The sequence below is a fragment of the Ovis canadensis genome, chromosome 4 (assembly GCF_042477335.2).
Source record: "Ovis canadensis isolate MfBH-ARS-UI-01 breed Bighorn chromosome 4, ARS-UI_OviCan_v2, whole genome shotgun sequence".
Taxonomy (NCBI): Eukaryota; Metazoa; Chordata; class Mammalia; order Artiodactyla; family Bovidae; genus Ovis; species Ovis canadensis.
In genome coordinates, this window is record NC_091248.1 from 76,331,167 (window position 1) to 76,351,079 (window position 19,913).

At 35.9% G+C, this 19,913-nt stretch overlaps 1 protein-coding gene across 3 annotated transcripts in view; it reads left to right on the forward strand.

Moving 5' to 3' along the window:
- The window catches only part of HERPUD2 (HERPUD family member 2), a 37,218-nt gene that overhangs the window by 7,408 nt on the left and 9,897 nt on the right, over nucleotides 1-19,913 (forward strand). Inside the window, exons 3-5 of one of the 3 annotated variants that reach the window (XM_069588051.1) lie at nucleotides 9,909-9,986; nucleotides 13,293-13,406; nucleotides 15,869-16,023. In XM_069588051.1, coding sequence (XP_069444152.1) covers nucleotides 9,909-9,986; nucleotides 13,293-13,406; nucleotides 15,869-16,023 — 347 coding nt within the window. The remainder of the gene's footprint in view (nucleotides 1-9,908; nucleotides 9,987-13,292; nucleotides 13,407-15,868; nucleotides 16,024-19,913) is intronic. The other 2 variants (XM_069588052.1, XM_069588054.1) reach the window with 2 other exon arrangements.

Genomic DNA, 19,913 nt, shown 5'->3' on the forward strand with positions numbered 1-19,913 from the left:
TTAAGACTTCAAAGTACGTAGCTTTGCCTATCGTTTCACATTCCTGCTTGTTTGTATGAACCACAACAGCCATACATTCTGGCATCTCTGTTGTATGTATACCTAATTTGGCCTGTGAGTAGAAACAGCTAAGCACAGAATGCCCCTTTGGAGTTCTAGAGGAAATTATTGTTTAAGCTCTGTGAGCTTTTTTTGTTTACGGTCGTTGTAAGAGGATAAGAGGTAGAGGCAGTTTGGTTAAGCTGTGCTTCCATTTACAGTCTCTCTAAATTTCCTGAAGCGTTAGATTGGGTGGATCTTGTGGAAATAAGAGGGAGATACATTTCAGTACAAATTCACAGAATTCATTTCCCATAGAAAATGATGCACTTCCTGGGAACTAGCTCTTTAAGGCTGTTTGACATTTGTAGCTGAATTATATGTAAGTACTGAAATGTTAATAGTTAACTATTTTCAAAAAAATTGGACTGTAGTTCTTTGAATCAACATGTAAGTTGACTGTTGCATTTACTGAGCTGTTTGGTTATGTTGGATGTACTAAGGACATGATTTTTTTTAAGCCATACATAATCATGAGAGACCCATTGAGTCCTTCACATAAAAAATCTAATCTTTTGATACCAACTGCATGACTTTCTGGGCTTCCCAAGTGGCTCAGTGGTAAAGAATCTGCCTGCGAATGCAGGAGACACAGGTTTGATTCCTGGGTTGGGAAGATCCCCTGGAGAAGGAAATGTCAACGCACTCCATTATTCTTGTCTGGAAAATCTCATGGACAGAAAAGCCTGGCGGGCTGCAGGCCATAGGGTTGCAAAGAGTCAGACATGACCTAGTGACTGATGAGCAAGCAAGCAACATGACTTGCCAGAAATAAAAAAGTGTTGTTCTCTTAGTAAACTCATGTTAGACTCTTGTGAATATTTTAAATGCATTAGGGGTACATAGTATTTCATTTTGCTATGTAGTTAAACATTAAAAAGTCAGATAAAATATATATAAACCTTTTAGAAAGAAAACATCTTTTCCCAGTTTAGGATTTATTTTTGTATATTATACTAGCAGATGAACTTTCCTCACCTTGGTTTCTAGCCATCTCTGTTAAGTAGGTAGCTAAATTTTGGGGCCAGCTGATTAAGCAGCTGTTTATTTGGAGTGGTATAGTTCTGTCTCTGGGCTGCTCAGAGTGCCAACAGGATGTTTCCAGCTTGGTAATTTAGCTGCCTCTGCTCTGCCATATATCACCATGCTTCATCTAGGGTGGAGCAGTGGAGATGGTGAGAGTATTAATTGTATGCTGTACTAAGTCACTTCAGTCGTGTCCAACTCTGTGTGACCCTAAGGACTTCAGCCTGCCAGGCTCCTCTGTCCATGGAATTCTCCAGGCAAGAATACTGGAGTGGGTTGCTGTGCCCTCCTCCAGGGGATCTTCCCGACCCAGGGATAGAACCTGTGTCTCTTATGTCTAACCTGCATTGGCAGGCAGGTTCTTTACCAGTAGAGCCACCTGGGAAGCACTGTTAATAGTATTCCTGATAGGATTTGCTGACTGTTGGATGTAGGGTGTGAGCAGAAGGAAGAATCGTGGTGCTGTTAACAGAAATAGTCAAGTGTATTTATATGTTACTCTGTGTAGACAGTTATCTTAACAGAAGAAATTTTTAATTGACAATATCATTAGTACTTTGTTTTAAATTTACCAATCCTCGAGTCTTCTGAATTCTTATATTTAAAGGATGTAATGTTTTAATTGAGAAAAATGAACTTCTATTGTGCCGAGCTACTGAGATCTTGAGGTTTGTTATAGCAGTTAGCATTACTTACCCTAACTAATACAGAAATGAATTTTTAATCAAAGTAAAAAATACTGTTATTAGTAGGTCTGGATAAATAAATTTGTGTCACTTTTACGAGTTAAACTGAGTTTGAATTGAGATCTCAAAATCCATTCTTTTCCTAATACTGTAGCTTATAATCCAACCAATTGAAAATTCACTTGATGGTTGTGTGGTTTGTTACCGTGTCTAAGCACTGATTTTCCAGATATTTAAATTAAATTACTGATATTTAAACTGAATTTTTTCAGTATTTTTTTTAGTGGAGAAAATTTCAAGTCTTATTTAATTTATGCATCTGAAAACTTAATCTATTTTCAACTACAGTAAAATTAAAGAATTCTTTTTCCTTTTACTTCTGATTATCTGAAGGCATTTGAATATTCCATTTAAAGCAACAGTTTTAAAAATTGAGATATAATTCATATACTATAAAATTTACCCTTTAACACGTACAAGTCAGTGGTTTTTAATACTTCAGAAAGTTGTACAGTCATCACCACTGTATGGTGTTCTGATGTCCAGAACATTTTCATCAGCCCATGCTCACTAGCCATCACCCCTTATTCTCTGTTTCCTCAGTCCTTGGTAACCACTAATCTACTTTTTGGCTCTATGTATTCACCTATTCTGAAAATTTCACATAAATGGAACTGTGATATATGTGATCTTTTATGTCTTCCTCTTACATTTAGCATGTTTACACGATTCACTCATGTTATAACATGTCTGAGTCCTTCCTTACTTTTTGTGATCAAATAATATTCCATTGTATGTATGAATAGATGTCACATTTTGTTTGTCCATTCTTCAGATGATAGGCATTTGAGTTGTTTCTACTTTTCTCTGCTGTGCATATTCTCTTACAGGCTTTTGTGTGGATGTGTGTTTTCGCTTCTCTTTGGTGTATACCTAGGAATGGATTGGATGTATACTGAGTCATATGGTAGCTTTCTGAGGAACTGTCAAGCTTTTTAAGAGGTCATGCTGTTTTATATTCCCACTAGACTTAGCAGCAGCAGTAATGTAAAAGGGTTCTACTTTCTTCACGCTTTCATCCATACTTGTTTTTGCTTTATGTATTTTTTGGGTGGGGTATAATCTAATTTTGTTATGTTGTACTTTTTGAAAATTGATGGTCCCTTGCTGTGGAAAGATAAAAGTTTATTTGAAATAGACTATTTATTTAGAGAAGTGTTAATGCTAAGATACCAACACACAATTGTTGCTTGATAATAATATGCTAATATCAGTACCATTTACAGAAATGAACCAGATGAATTTAACACCAGTATTTTAAGCTAGTAAGTATTGTGATTCATAAGACTGAATACTAACTGAACACTTCATTTTCATTCCTAATGATTACATGTAAAATAACTGATACAATGAATTTCAAATAAGTTATGTCTTCCAAATCTATGTAAACGCTTTTGGACTTCCTAACACTTCATTTAATACAGTGGCATTTAGCATCTCCTCTGCAAGACACATGGCTGGGCTATAGGAGCAAAGGGATGAGCTAGACAGACATGGACCCTCTCTTGTTCCTGACAGTCATATGCCACTTAGGGAAATAAACTTGTGCACATAATTACAGATTATGGTTTGTGTTATGAAGAAAACAAACTGGGTGAGTAAAAGAGAATACTCTTCTTCAAGTCTGTAAATCAGGTAAGGCCTCTCTGAGAAGGTCATTTTAAAGCTAAGACCCGAAAGATGATTAAGAAAGAGTTAAGTCTGCAAGAGCTGAGAGAGAATACTACAGGTATGGTGTCTGAGTTGGTAACGAGCTTAGCATATTTGGAGATCAAAGTGATTGCCCATTTGGCTAATGAGAGAGGAGGAAAGAATAAAATCAGAGGATGTGGGAAAGAGATAGAAAGCAGATCTACTGGGACCATCTGGTTATGGTAAGGAATTAGAATTAAATCCAGACTGGTAGGGATCTACTAGAGAGTGACAGGAATGATTCACATTTTTAAAAGATCACTCTGTTTACTGACTGTAGACCAGAGTGTGTGAAGACCAATTAAAGATGCTGTTTATTAATATTACAGAAGTTCCGGCAAGAGGTAGCAGCTTAGATTAGAGTAATGACAATGGAAATGGAAAGAAATGAACTGAGAGGGGCTTCTGGAGATAGAGTCCGTGAGATTTGCTGATGGTTAGATACGTTAGACAAGGTGAGAGAAAAATTGAGGATAATGCCCAGAGTTTGGCTTAAACATCTGTGGCAAGTTGTTTAAGAAATAGGGAACAAGTAAGGGGAAAGATCTGGAGATTTGGAAACTGGGAACTGTTGTAGATGTTTTGACTTTGAGTTGCTTATTAAGATATCTGAAGGTGGGGACTTCACTTGTGGTCCAGTGGTTAAGATTCTGCATGTCTACTGCAGGGGGCATGAATTTGATCCCTGGTCCTAGAACTAAGATCCCATGTGCTGCCTGGTGTGGCCAAAGGCAAAAAACAAACAACAACAACAGAAAACTCATAAAGATATCTGAAGGTGTTAGATGTCTAATAAACGGTTGGGTGTATGGATTTGGGTTTGAGAGGGAGAGAGGCCTTGGATAGAGAAGCAAATTTGCATCTCAGCCGAAGAAGCTTTCTTAACTTTTAGAATTGGATGGAAAATTTAGCAAAGGACTCTGGAGGGACAGTGACCAGTGATATGAATGAAATGTACAAATGCCTCTTAATGGATTTTCTAAACTTTGATTGCTCTTCCAGAGGTACAAATGGTGAGAGCCATGGTCTTTTCTCCTTTCAAATGTCAGAACCTTTTGCTAGGCACTTTTGGCCATGCTATTCCTCATCCTGCTGAGGGACTTGCTTGGCCATTATCCAGCCTTTCTGTTCAGTGGGTATGAAAGAAAGAAAGGGAAGTCGCTCAGCCGTGTCAGACTCTGTGGCCTCATGGACTATAGCCTGCCAGGCTCCTCCATCCATGGAATTTCCCAGGCAAGAGTACTGGAGTGGGTTGCCATTTCCTTCTCCAAGGGATCATCTCGACCCAGGGATTGAACCTGGGTCTCCAGCATTGCGGGCAGATGTTTTTACTGTGTGAGCCACCAGGGAAGCCTGTTGGTATAGGCTTTAAAAAAATAGGACTTGGCAATAAGGGATTATCAGTCTCTGGGCTTCTAGGAGTGCTATTTCAGTCAGTATATTTTGGGTTAAATAGATTATGTGCTGTTAGGTTCGAAAGTTTGATGAGTATTTGTATGTATTTCTGAAACTGGGACTCATAGTTTTAGGACTAGGAGTTCTCACAATCTTTAATTTGGAGTTTTTAATTTTCACATAAGAATTATCATTATAGGTAACCGAATGATTACTTTATAGCTGACTCTCATGAGATTTTAGTACCTATATTCTAAACTAAGTGATCTTCCTAAATGTCTTTAATTTATATGGCTAAGTTTCTCAAGCATGGGTTTCTGGAGTCTATGAGGTTGCTGACTGATAGTGGTCTGTATTGTTTCTGTGAAAAAAATTGTTCTAAATCTATCTATTAGATAATTATGAGAGTAAACTAAGTTGGATTGCCACTGTACTTAATTTATATATATACATGTCAGTAGTCCAAAATATTGAGTATTCTAGCATACTTTTATGTCCTATCTTGTTTAAAAATGATCCTTGTGATAAAGTACTTGATCAATTCCATTACTGCTACAGTTTAATAGTAAAATGATGATTACCTATGTAGAAAACAGCTGATACATTTTGAAGTAGTTGATAAATACTTCTTTCATCCCATCTACTTAGTACATCCTTTCACTAAAAATCTGAAGGTAAGTAATTTATGCTTTGCACATGGACTTCTTGACTTTTTTTTTTAAACTAATTTCAGATATTTTTCTATGTAGAGAAGGTGAAATGAATTAAAAGTTTTCTTTCTGTTATTTATAAATGTCATTTTAAACTGATTCTTGAAAGTTCTTCAAATATGGAATAGGGCTTGCTTTTTTATTCATTAAATTGATAGTTATTGCAACTTTAAACCTATTTAGCAGTATCCTAATCATGTTCTTATACATAATGAACAAAGGTAGTCTGCTATTGGTCATATAGCTTATCAATACTGTCACAAAATCTCTCATTAAATCCTCTTGAAACTGCATGATGTCAGAGAAGCAGTTGTTAGAGATTAGTATCAAATGCCCATTGAATGTTTTCTAAGTGTTCTGCTCTGCTGTTAGAGGTTTGTGTGCATTTTTATTGTGAAAATTCAGCCTTGTGAAATAGGTACTATTATTGCCCTCATTATTTAAATAAGAAAGCTGAGGCAAAGAGTGGTGGTAGTGGGATTGTGTACAAGTTTCTTAACATTTCTTCGCCTGTCTCTGCCATATTCTTCTCTAAGTTCAACTCCTTCACACAAGATTTTACCCCTTATGAGTTACTCAAGAACATTGCTCTGGAAATTTTCTGTTTTTCTCTCCTGCATCATCACTTTCCTGAGGATGGATTATTTCTATTGGCATACAAACATGTAATTTCTCTTTCCTTAAAAACACAAAACAGTAAAACAAGACCCTCTTTTGACTTCACTTCCCTTCCAGCTATTACTTTTATTCCCTTTCCGTCTTTAGTGCACAACTCCTTATAAATTGTGAATATTCACTATTTGTAATTGTACTCCTCTCCTTTTCTCTTAAATACATCCCAGTTAAGTTTTTACCCTACTGTTCCACCAAGATTGCTTTTATCAAGGTCACCAGGGAGCTCTATGTTGCAGGATATGGTGGGGGATGTAGAGAAATGAATAGTATGAAAGAAGGACACTGTGAGTATATAACAAAAACCTAGAAACATTCAAATATCCATGTTGTAAACTTTAGTATTTCTGTGTACTGGAGCATTCAAAAAGAGTGGGGAAGACATCTTTATACTGCTAAGGAGTAATTACCAGGGTAAAATAAGGGAGAAAACAAAGTACTAAAGAGTGAGTATGGTGTTCTACCTTTTATGTGAGAAAAGAAAGGAAACATAAGTGTGCTTATATCCACATTTGTTATGTTGTTAAAAAACCATGGAAGGGTGATTCAGAATTACAGAGGAAGTGGGCAGGGGACAGAAGCTAAACCTCTTTGTACCTTGTTCTATAATTTTTCCTTTGTTTCTGTGTATGTTATATATAATTTTAAAAACTAAATAGAAAAAAAATTCCTAAACAGTTTAACAATGTCAGGATGTTAACAAAATTACAAGTAATTTTGAAACACTATTTTGACTACATATGTCTAGTAGCATAGATCTAAGGACTGAAAAAGTGACAAGAAATCTTAAACCTCATCCAGAATTATTGAGATTATACATAGTAGGATAAAGCCCATAAGTACTTTTGCTAATGGCATAATTTTGTTAATATCATTAGTAAAAAAGATTTTCAGGGTGACAGATGTGTAAATAAAATAAAAAAACCTTATACCATTCAATTAAAATCAGAAAAATGAATATTCACTCAGGGTTTAAGTTTCTCCTTTGCAAAAAATACATATTTTGTATCTATCTTGAAGAATCTTAGAAATAATAGCAAGTGACCGTAAGTACCCTTAGGCCCCAGATTTTGTCTTTAGATGCCATTTCCTATTAAAAGGAATCAAAGCCCCTGGAACTGTGGCTGTTTCCAGGCCTGGCAAAAGAAACATGGAAGGTGAACCTCATGTGCCCGAAAGCAAGGAAGCTCTTACATACTGCAGAGGTCAAAATTATTTTCTACCCCTAATGAAATAATGGATCTAGGCAGTTTGATCTAAAAGGTGAATGTTTGATGGCAGACTTCATAGGGGATGAATCAGGCTGACAATATTTAAACACACTGATCGATCTTAACATGATTAAAAGTAGGTCACCCAGTCTACATGTGCTAATAATGATGTGATACAGCAGGAAGTTCTCTTGTCAAACAAAAAGGAACCTGAAGTTCATCAGCCCTCCAGATCTAACTGCATTTACAGAAGACTGTAGGACACACTATACCATACCAGAAGGACACAGTCACTTACATCCAGACTGTAACATGTTTTCTTCAACAAGTAGCTAGGGAAAATTTTGAAAGAAGTGGAAGCTGTTGAAAGATTAAAAGAGACGTAACAACCCAATTCCATGTGTGAACCTTGTTTGATTCTGGTTTAGACAAACCATCAGACAGTAAAGAATCTGCGTGCAATGTGGAAGACCTGGGTCGATCCTTGGGTTGGGGTGACCCCCTGGAGAAGGGCATGGCAACCCACTCCAGTATTCTTGCCTGGAGAAGCCCCATGGAGAGAGGAGTCTGACAGGGGCTGCAGTCCATGAGGTCACAGAGTTGGACACGACTTAATGACTCAGCACAGCACAGCACACATCCCTAAAAAGGCATTTTTGAGCAAGTGGGAAAAATTGAACTGTACTGGATATTACTTACTAAGCAATTAATGTTTATTTTATTGAAGGTGGTAATATTGTGGTTAATTACAAAAACAACTGCTACAGATACATGCTATTTTTTGACACGTGAAAAGAAATTATATGGGGTGTTTGCTTTAAAACTCTTTTCCTTGCCAAAAATGAAATGGGGGTGGGTAAATGAAACAAGAATAGCAAAATGTTGATAATTGTTGGAGCTGGGTATTTGGGAATTCTAAAGATGGTAAGGGGCTTCATTTTATTCTCTCCACTTTGTGTGTGTTTGAGAATTTTAATAGTAAAGGAAAATCATAAGAAAAGACTGATATTTTTTGTATCAAATGATATGACATAAGAGTATCTATTAAATGTTTGAACTGATAGTTTATGATGGCTTAAATCAGGGCTTAAATCAGTCTTTATCACTTAGCGTTTAACTCATGTTATATAATTTACTATTGTGCCCCACTCAGTGTTCATATGTATTGATTAAAGTTTCAAGACTTGTGATATGTAGTTTTTCAAAAAAAATCCTGTGTTGTATTTGGTTGTTTATATATAAGAATTTGTGCATTTTCGGAATGGTGCACTCAAAAATACTTCTGGGGAAATTAAATTATGCCAAAAAGCTAAGTAAGTTGGAAGGACAACTGTACCTTCTCTTGATCTTTGGTACCTAAGAACCTGTGAACCACAGATCTTAACTACAGAATGGCTCTTTTTACTGTGGTTAATTTTGATGTAAGACTCTTTTTTAGTAGCCATGTTGCATATATAGACTGTTTGAAAATTGTTATAGTTACTATTACTTGGATTTGGCATGTTTAGTAATTGTCCATATAGCCAATATTTGTTTTAGTAGAATTCAAGGAATGCTTGCCGGTTTCTCCATGATGAAATAGGAGGTCTTATGGGGACTGTACATAAATGTTTTTATTTTAAATACCTAATGCTTGTAGTGTGAGCACTTAGCAGATTTATTAGAAGTACAAAATAAGGCAGAGATAACCAGAATTTATTTTATATTTTGGGTTGTATATAGAGATGGCACTTGGATCTCCATGCACTTGAGCTTGTTTTTCTTGTGTTTTTGAAAAATGTAAAAAGGTATTCATGAGAATGGCAAAAATAATAAAAACTAGAATAGTTATCTAAAACTGTAAACTATATCCAAATGGCTTTTGAATTTAAAACTGATAAATTACCCTGCATGATGTTACTAAAGTAGAAAATATATTTTATGTATACTTTTGATTAAAAATACTGACAAAATAATACAAAATAACACTGGTGACCTTGGAATTTTATCCCATTGTTGACTGTTAATAGAAAGCCAGCCACCTTCTCACTAATAGTCTTGAAGGTTTTTAATGACAGTCACACATGCATTGCATTATGGCTGAAAGACCAACTTCCAATTTACCTATTTTCCCCATTTTAAAGATAAATTGGGAATTATCTGTATTTTATTATATCTACAGTAGATATGTTACCATTTGCTGAACTTTTAATGTCTTAAATAGAATTTGGAAAAACAAAATTCGTAAATTATGTCAGTTTTCTGCTTATTTGTGCCGAAAGGGAATTTTACTTTACCCATAGTAAGGCATCTTATTCCCAACTTTCAATTTGTATAATTAGAAAAAGTTGAATTTTTTTCTTTATCCCATTTCTTAGTTGACGAAGGATCAGAGATTGGTGTATTCGGGCAGACTGCTTCCCGATCATCTGCAGCTGAAAGACATTCTCAGAAAAGTAAGCTTTTCCACCACTATTCAATACCAGTTACTCAGAGTGCCAGGGGAAATATGTTCTGAACTTTCTTTTGCTATCCAGCCAATTTAGTTCTTAGACACTTAAAATCAACCCTTTTAGGTAGCATAATAGGTGATTCTGATTAGTTAACAGTTTTATATATCCATCTGATAGCTAAATCTGAAATAGCATTACATATTTGTGTTCAGGGATTTGTTATCTTGTGGAAGAAAGCCATATTCACTTATCATTAACGCAGGAGTAGAGTGCTTAAGTAGACTGGTAACAGTCCCCTCTCTTAAATCCGTTTTTGATGAAACTACATAACATTTTAATACAAGTTAACTTGGGTTAGGAATTTAATTTTGGGACATCAAATATTACAGAAGGAAGCCCACTTGGTCCATCAGCAAACTTTGAATCCTGGTACTCAGAGTTAAATATATTTTAATATAATTTTTTGATAGAATACTAGTTACTTTAATGGCAGCTTTTAGCTCATGTTTATTTGTGGAATTTATACTTTCAGAATTTTTCTGCATTTGAGATTCTTTTTGCTTGTGAATGTAGCAGAATTGAATATATAGCTGTTAGGTTTCACTTTAGATTTTTGACTTAACTCAGTGTTTTCTGGATATCCCTAATCTCTATGCTCTTGTGTATGTTTATGACCACCTGTGGGAAATTTTAAAAAACCTTACACTGGTGTATTCCTTCTGTTTAGATAGTTGACATTTTGGTTTTGCTAGTGTGACTTCCTGCTGTCATTTTCATTTTAATCATGTAGTTTCAGGTTGCCAGAGTGGTTTAATAACATCTCTCACTGTCTCTCTCTCCCTACTTCTCCCTCTCTCTCTCAAAAATACTGGCTTTTGTAGCATATATCCTCCCCTCTTTCTTTTCTTAATAGACTTTATTTTTTAGAGTAGTTTTAGGTTCATAACAAAATTGGGCAGAAGCTAAAGATTACCCATATAACTCCTGCCTCCGCACATACACAGCTACTCCCACTAACAGCATTCTACATCAATCTACATTAGAGTGCTACAGTAGTTAGAGTTGAAGCCTGCATTGATATCATCACCCCAAACCCATCGTTTACATTAGGGTTCACTCTTGGTATTGTACTTTCTGTAGGCTTTAATAAATGTACAATGACAGGTATCCACCTTATAATATTGTACAGAATATTTGCTACCCCCCCAAATCTGCTATGTTCCACCTCTTCATTTTCTTTCCTGGTTTTATCCTTAAAAACTTTTTTCACTATATGCTCTTTGAAATATAGATTTATTATTTTAACCCAAGGATAGCTAGAGTCTGAACATGCATACTTCTAAAAAGGGTTTTGCTGCCAGAAATCATTTCCAACCAGAATACTTAAAATGCTTTGGGATTTCCGTGGTGGTCCAGTGGTTAAGACCCTGTGCTTTCACTGCAAGGGGTTCGGGTTCAATCCCTGATCAGGGAACTGAGATCCCACATGTGCCTTTCCATGGCCAACCACACCCGCCCCCCCCCCGAAAACAACAACAACAACAACAACAAACAAAAACCACCCAGCTTCAGTTAAAGGACTGTTGTGCCCCTTATCACTGAACATTTCGAACAGTATGTTTACAGTTTGAATAGATCATTGAACTGTATAACCCTTTACTTCTTTCAGTTAAATGCTGTCATTAACTTTACCTGTTTAGTTATAAAATATTTTATAGAAACATTCCCCAAAGGTGAATAAATACTATGAGGTAATTGTGGTTAATATGACCTTTGAAACTAGTTTTGTAAGGATGAACATTTTACACTTGGATGCTTTTTTTTACTGTTTTTTTACTGTATTCCCAAGCTAAGGGGACATTGTAAATCAGGCATCCTTTCTACCTGCTTTGCTTGGTGTACCTCATGTAATGCTATTTCTGGGAATGCCTTTCTTTAGTATTCTAACTCCTATTAACTTCTTCCTCTAAACCCATAAATGGTTACAGTTCATGCATCTCAGTTTTGTGCAAAGACTGATTTATATATTTCTCTAATTGCGCTCTAATGTGCTAGTCTGTTCTTAAAAAAATTTTTTTTAATTTATTTGTTTTTGGCTGCTGGGTCTTCATTGCTGTGCCAATTTTTCTCCAGTTGTGGAGAGTGGGAGCTACTGTCTAGTTGCAGTATGCGGGCTTCTCTCTGCGGTGACTTGTCTTGTTGCCAAGCACAGGCTCCAGGGCGTGCGGGCTTCAGTAACTGCAGTCCTTGGGCTCTAGAGCACAGGCTCCGTAGTTGCGGTGCGTGGGCTTAGTTGCTGTCTGTGGGGTCTTCCCAGATCAGGGATCAGACCCGGGTCTCCTGCATTGGTAGGCAGATTGTTTACCACGGAGCCACCAGGGAAGCCCCAGTCTGTTCTATGAACAACATTGTGAGTCTCTTTAGGGGGGGGACTGACTCCTGCCCTTTCTTGGATTCACCTCAGAATTAAGCACAGTTCTTGTTTATGGAAGATGGTGAATTCCTAGAGCTTTGTTTCTCTTCCTCACAACTGGGCATCTTTTCTTTATTTCCTGCCGCGCCCCCCCTTTTAAAAAGTCATTTTCTGATTTTTTAAAATTGTTGCGCCATCCTTTGTTTTTCTCTGCGTCTCCTTACTCTACCTTGTTTACTTGCTTTATGCCTATGATAAATATACTCCTGAAATCATTAAGTTAAAATGCCAGTTAATTATTTTTAGAGTATTTTCCTTCACTCATAGTTGTAGATTTATGGAGACACACTTGGAATATTTACAGAATATAGTTCAAATATATGCTCTATATCTGTGTATTAAGTGTTAGAGGTACAACCAGTTTTTGACTTAAAAAATAAAATACTATTACTAAAATTCAGACAGATGAGATTAGAGTGAGGTTATTTGAGTTTCCTTATCACTGTAAGTTTTCAAATAATGAAAACATTTACTATTCAACGTTTGTAGGCCTAAGCTTCAGTGTGACTGTCACAGTGCTGATATTAATGTGTGTAGTGTTTTTATACTGAAATAATAGGTTGCATTGACGCAACTTTACAGCAGTGTTTGCTTGGTATACAAAATAATAATTTTTTTCATATAGTGGTTCCTGAGTATTGAGACTGTTTTCTAAGCATGGAAGAAATATTCAGAAGGATCCCAATTTATGTGCAGGTGACAATTTATTACTAATAAAATAGCTGTGGTAGGAAGAAACTTAAGGTTTGAGTTCAGTATTTCTGCTTAGCTACTGACATTGTTGAGCTACGTACTTTCCAGTACTACCCTTTAAATGTAATTTTCTTTAATTTTAGCAAGATGAGTATCATATGGTTCATCTAGTATGTACCTCTCGGACTCCTCCCAGTTCTCCAAAATCCAGCACCAATAGAGAAAGTCATGAAGCACTGGCATCCAACAGCAATTCTGTGAGTTGTTTTGGGCAGAGTAAATGCTGAAGTTTTCTGATTATCCCTTCTTGCCTCTAAAAACTAAGTGGAAAACAGAACAACTGGATCTTGTGGGTGGTGAGACTGTGTTGTGAACAGCTTAAGTTAATCATTTAAACTTCATTTTTAGAGATCCAGTACACAGTGTAATCCCTTGAAGCCTGTGCCCATGAGTTATAATTTGCTATATGGCAGGTCAGTAATAGAGCCAATTTTCAGGGGTTTAATTACTGAAATACTGAAAAGACAAAATTATGATATGGTTATATAATATAAACTCTTTAAGGTATTTTATATATTATATTTAATCAAGGTAGATTAAATTATTTAAACTTTAAGTTTGCTAAAGAAGATTGCTTGTTCAATAATTGTTTTATAAAATGACTGGATTTGAGTATATATTCCGACTATGGGAGGAATAATTACTTGATGTACCCAGTTCTTTCAGACTTGAGTATTCATTTTTCCCTCCTTATTTTTCCATCTTCCTAAAATTGTTTTGGAAATTTAAAAAACTAGTTGAACTTTTCAACTTAGACATTTTTTATACTGTTCAAATTCTTTTACATTAAATTATTTTTGGTTTCCTTTTGTAAAAGCTTTATGTGACACTTTTGGAGGTGAAAGAAAAGGACTGGTTGAGTGGGAAGCTTGTTTCAAGCTTCCTGGGTAGGGATCTTTTGTACTGCTAAGTGTACTTTCCTTCTTGTCAGGAATCTAGCCAGAATTTTGAGGAGGGGATGAATGGCAGGGGTGATAATGAGAGACTGATTGTTAACTGCTTCTTTAAGAAGCTAGATCTTGTAGTTGCTCTCTTTAATTAGCATAGCCTCAATGGTAAGTATTTTCTAGTACTAGTCATGGGAATTCAGCTTTCACTAAACTGAAATTTGTTTTCTCGATAAACCTAAGGGTCTTTCTATGTTTCCTACCTTGCATAAGAAAGGACAAAACCCTGGCACTGGCATAGAATTCTGTTTATAGTCTTTGAACAGTTGTGTTGCTCCAGTTTCTGCTGACAGAGAACTTTCTTTTCCCTTTTCTGGTGGTTCCTCGGCCATGATTTCATTTCTTTATAATATATATTCAGTTTTTCAGAGGTGTGTTATAAAAAATCTAAGAAGTATCAAAGGAGAATGAAATTGAATTCCTCTTAATTTTTTTATGGCTGATAAATTTCATTGGGACTTGATAATGTCTTAAAAATCTGTTCATGAAAGTTATATAATAAGGTCAGAAATAATTAGTTCTAGAGAAATTAGGGTGTGCTGCCAAATGGCTAGGCCTTTCTTCTATTAATTTTTTTTAGTGACTACCATATTTTGATGATCCATTTAATACGAAATCTTGCCAAAAAAGAAGCCTTTCCAAGTTGTGTGCCTAATAATCAGCCTCCCTAGTAAGATTTTTGGTGTCTGTTTGGTATAGAATAACATTTTAAAGCTTTTGTTAATTTTTCAAAGGTCCTTAGGACCTTTCACATGGCAGGACTAACGAAGGTAGACATGTAAAAAGAGATGCTGTAAATAGGAAGGCAGTACCAGTAATGTGATTTTAAAAACTTGGAACGATGCTGAAATTATCTTGATCCAGTTTTTTAAAGTAGGTAATTTATATAAACTGTAATTGTGTTTTAAATTTACGTAAAACACTTGACAAACTGTTTTCAAACAGCAACAAATTGAGGTGGTCTTCAAGGGGTTATGTTGATTGAAGTTGTTGAATCTGTAAGTTTCTGACACCATTAATGCATGAGAATTTAAAAATTCTGTTTGGTATCTTGTTTATTCTGTTAAAAAAAACAACAACAGTATTTGTTGGTAGTATCTTTAAACTAATAGGATTTTAGGACTGAAAGGAATCTTGAAAATCTAGTTCCATCTCATTTCCTATAGGAAAGCTGTGACTTAGGGGTTAAGTGAATTGTAAGTTTATGTTGCTTGTTAATGTCAGAGTTAACACCAAACTCTAGCATGCTCTTCAGTATTTTAAACCAGTATATGACTAATGGCATGTTATACAGTAGCGGGTACATATTAACTGTTTAAGTGATACAGTTATTAGTACCATTATTGAACACTTCTTATGTGTTAGGCATCATGAAAAGAGCTTTGCATGCGTCAATTTTCACAAATTTTGTATGCTATTTTTGGTATATAATTACTACTCAGCCTTTTATAGTTGAGAAATGGACTATTATTGTATAATTAATGGATTTTGATTTTCTAAACTCTTTAGTCTCATGAGAATTAAATTATTTATACCTATATATATAAATAAATATACCTATTATGCTGGGTACACAAGTCAAATCAGTAAATTTCTAGAATTCACTCTTTGTGGAGGGATTTCACAGATACATTTTTAGTAATGTGTCTATAATATTGTGATTATAATGAATTAAATCTCCTTGAAAAAAATAATTACATTTTTGTTTGTAGAGTTCAGATCAGTCAGGATCATCAACTCCATCATCCAGTCAAGAAACCTTGACTTTAGCTACCAGTTCTTCCTCAGAAGGATTGAGGCAACGAACCCTTCCACAAGCACAAACTGACCCAGCACAGAGTCATCAGGTCCCATATGTAATGCAAGGGTGAGTGAAACTGATAGCTTTGGTCCTCTTGAAAATCTATGACTCCAGGCTTTCATGGTAGCGCCCTTCACTGATCAAAGTACATTTGAAATTTATTCATGTACCTGATTATATGTTTTGTGAATTAGAGGGTTAGGTGTAGCAGTTTTTGGGGGGCTGTCCTGTGTGGTTTGTGGGATTTTAGTTCCCTGACCAGGGACTGAACCTGGGCCCTCTGCAGTGAGAACACTGGACTGCCACTGAACTTCGTGGAACAGTGCTTTTGAAAGCTGGTTGTACATTAGAATTGTCTGGGGCAGTACCTTCGGTCTTTAAAGTTTGTGCTAATCACCTGGAGATGTTGTTAAGATGTAGGTTCTGACTCAGTTGGTCTAACAGGGCCCGAGATTATGTTTTTCCAGTGAGCTCCGCTGTGATGCTGATGCTTCTGATGCTTTGACCATAGTTTGAATAGCAAGGATCTAGGTGACTAAAATTTTTGTTTTTACTCAATCTTACTATGTCATGCTCAAGTGCTCAGTCGTGTCCAACTTTGTGACCCTAAGGACTATAGTCCGCGAGGCTCTTCTGTCCATGGATTTTACAGGCACGAATACTGAAGTAGGCTGCCATTTCCTCCTCCAGGGTATCTTCCTTACCCAGGGATTGAACCTGCGTCTCCTACATCTTGGGTATTGGCAGGCAGATTCTTTACCACTAAGCCATCAGGGAAGCCCCAGTCTCACTATAGATCTACTCAAATTAGTCTTCTGGAGAACAGATGGGTGAATAAGGGTGTTCTTAGAAGAGTACAGAGCCCAGTAATCTGTTTTTTAAAAGTCCTACTGGTGTTTATAATCAGCCAGGCTTGGTAACAATTAAGACAGAGTATTGTGATAAGTATTATGGTGATGTATTATGAAGATATGCTAACCATTGCAAGTTATTGAGTGACTTTCTTAAGAGGAGTTTACCCAAGAAGCTTGCTATGGCTCTCTTATATTTAGCAATTACAATAGGTCTCTTGGGTTAGGCAGTTCCAGGGGGAATGCAGCCAACAGCCACAGCAGCTGTGGACAACTCAGAGAGGAGGATCTTGGGGAATACAGTATAAATCTGGGTCATGTCTGAAACTGGAGTACTTTTGAAGTAAAGGAAACAGGAATAATAGTTACTGATAGTTGTTTTGCATTGCATATTGTGCTGTGGTGTGTGTGACAGTGCTCCAGATCTATGATGGAGGCTGGAAATAAGCAAATGGCTAGGACCCCCCCACAATGGTAGTAAGCTATGCAGCCAAGGAGTAGCCACTAACTGTTATGCCAAAGAGGATGTAATAGCATATGACTGCTTTTTACTTTGAATTTTATAAACTTAATTCAATTCTTAATGTAGAAAAACAAAGCTGAGTATATATAAAAAAAAGACTCCTTTGTCTCATATTCTTTTTTCTTTTAAAAATAAGTATTTAGTAAGGCTGATTGTAGACTTTTATAAAGCATCTCATGAAACTATTTTTGTTTTCAGAAAATGATTATTACAAACCGGAACTTTGTTATTTGTAAAAAAGTATTGTCACGATTTACATGGTAGAATAGTGGCTTAAAATAATTTGTCTTATGACAGTGATTCCTTTTCTGTCTTTTTTGCAAAATAAAATAGCTCAGTTCCTCTCAATTTATACAGAGTGCTATTACTAATATTTTACCAAATATGTTGGTAGTGATGGAAAGTGAGAATGGATATAATAAACCTTGAAGAATATATAATGCTATGTTGACAATAGTTATGTCTGCACAATATTTTTAACTCTTTCTCATATTTACAGTGAATATATTAATATGTATATTTAACTCTTGATTTATTAAATTAAGGTAAAATATGCATAAAATAAACCTTTTAAAGCATTTTTAAAGTGCACAGTTCACTAGCATTAAGTATCTGCACAGTGAATAAAGTGATAAAGTAATATGAATAAAGTATATGAAGTCGCATGTTTTCAGGATAAGACCATGGATATCCTGGAAACACATTAATAATTTCTTTAAACTAGTCTGTTGAGAAAATCAACAGACTTTGGAGCAAAGGCATTTAGCTCTTAGAAATATATAAAACAGATTAGAAAAATCTGAAATAGTGTTTATTTTGCTAAAGATGAGTATTAAGATGAAAAGAGGTAAAATCCTTAAATAATGGTTAGTTTTAAATCAGGAGGGCAGTATAGCTTAGTGGATGTATAGATTCAGGAGTCAGCCTGCCTTGGTTTGAATCCTAGCCCTGTCCACTGACTACCTTGGGCAAGTCTCTTCTCTGCTTCAGTTTGCTCATGATCTGGAGATAGTAGTACTTATTGTACAGAATTTCTGTGTGGATTAAGATTTCATGTATGTAAAGAGTTAGGTGATATGTTAGCAATTATTTATAAATTCATTCATACTTATAAATGAATGCTGTATGTTCATTCAGCAAACATATTTATAGGCATTTGTGAGTCTGACACACTGAAACATCCGAAGGAATGCCAGTACCAGGTGCTGGAAAATAAATCTGTATTCGGAAGGAGCACTTTGTGATTTACAAAGCAATTTAAGTGAAAGTTCAATAAGTAGGTTATTCGGCTTAACAATGAATGTGATTTAACCTAATCTTATAGTTGTAATCTTTTACTAAAGAAGACTTTACATCTGTCTTTAAGTAAAATTTTATTTAATATAGCCTTGCCTTACATGTGCAAGAGCAGTAATTTAGTAATTTGAAGAACTCACCAACAAAATAAAATCTCTCCACATCATTTTTAGACTCCAGCACAGCTTATATTTAGCTAGTCACATATGTTTTCCACCATGTAGGTTAGTACTGTCAGTCTTTAAAATGGCTAAATTCTGATCACTGTTTCCTGAGTTTTTGAATCACTAGGTTTGGGGTAGTGTTTAGGACTCTGCCAACTTAACAGCATTCAGGGAACCTAACTTTTCAAGAAATCCTAATGCAGGTGTTTGTTTGCCCATTAAGCTCTTGAGGAAACAATGAGAAGACCAGATGGTACATTGCATCACACTGGCTGTCCGTCTATAATGTCACATTTATAAACCTGGACTGTTTTGGACTCAATGTGTTATGCTGTCATGTTTATTTAACTCTAAAAATTGCTAACTGGTTCATAAAAAATTGCGCACTGTTAGGTACACTTAATTTCCCTGCCTGAAATAGTAGCAGCCTTGTTTTATAATTAAAAAAACTGAAAACCTACTCATTGTACTCTTCCGTTATCTGATTTTTTGATAGAAAAAACTGCTTACAACCCACCACCCAGAGATAACTATTACTAACATTTTTGTACTTTCCTTCTAAATACTTTTAAAATAGAAACATCATACTATTTCATTTGTGGGGCCCTAAATGGGAAACCTTAAAAAGAAGGGCTAGCTTTGTGGTTTAGAGCTAAGATGGTGCCTGGTGGAAGAGATGAGGGCAGCTTAAGTTGTTTGTCAAAATTTTTGATTGGCTCTCTTGATTTCTGTGCACGTGGACAATGCATGATCACCATAGACCCCTGTCATGATGTAAGCATGTGGTAATCTGACCTTTAACTTGATTGGTAGAACTATGGAAAGTCCCTCGCAAAACCCCCCTGCTTGCCTATATAAACCAGGAGCTTAGGACAATAAAGCGGAACAGCTTAGACAGAACCCCTGTCACGTCTGATTGTCTCTCCCTTGCCGAGGGGCTGGGTTGGCGGACAGCAGGCTCACTTTTCCTCGGGACCCCTCAGCTCTGCTGAGGGAAGTTCCACTGCCTCTCTCTTTCTGCGGAGCCCCCCCCCCCCGCATTTATTTTATAAACCTTTTAAAAAAGCAGAATGTAGTCTGGACATATTTCCAGATCAAATATAGATCTACAACATTTAAAGT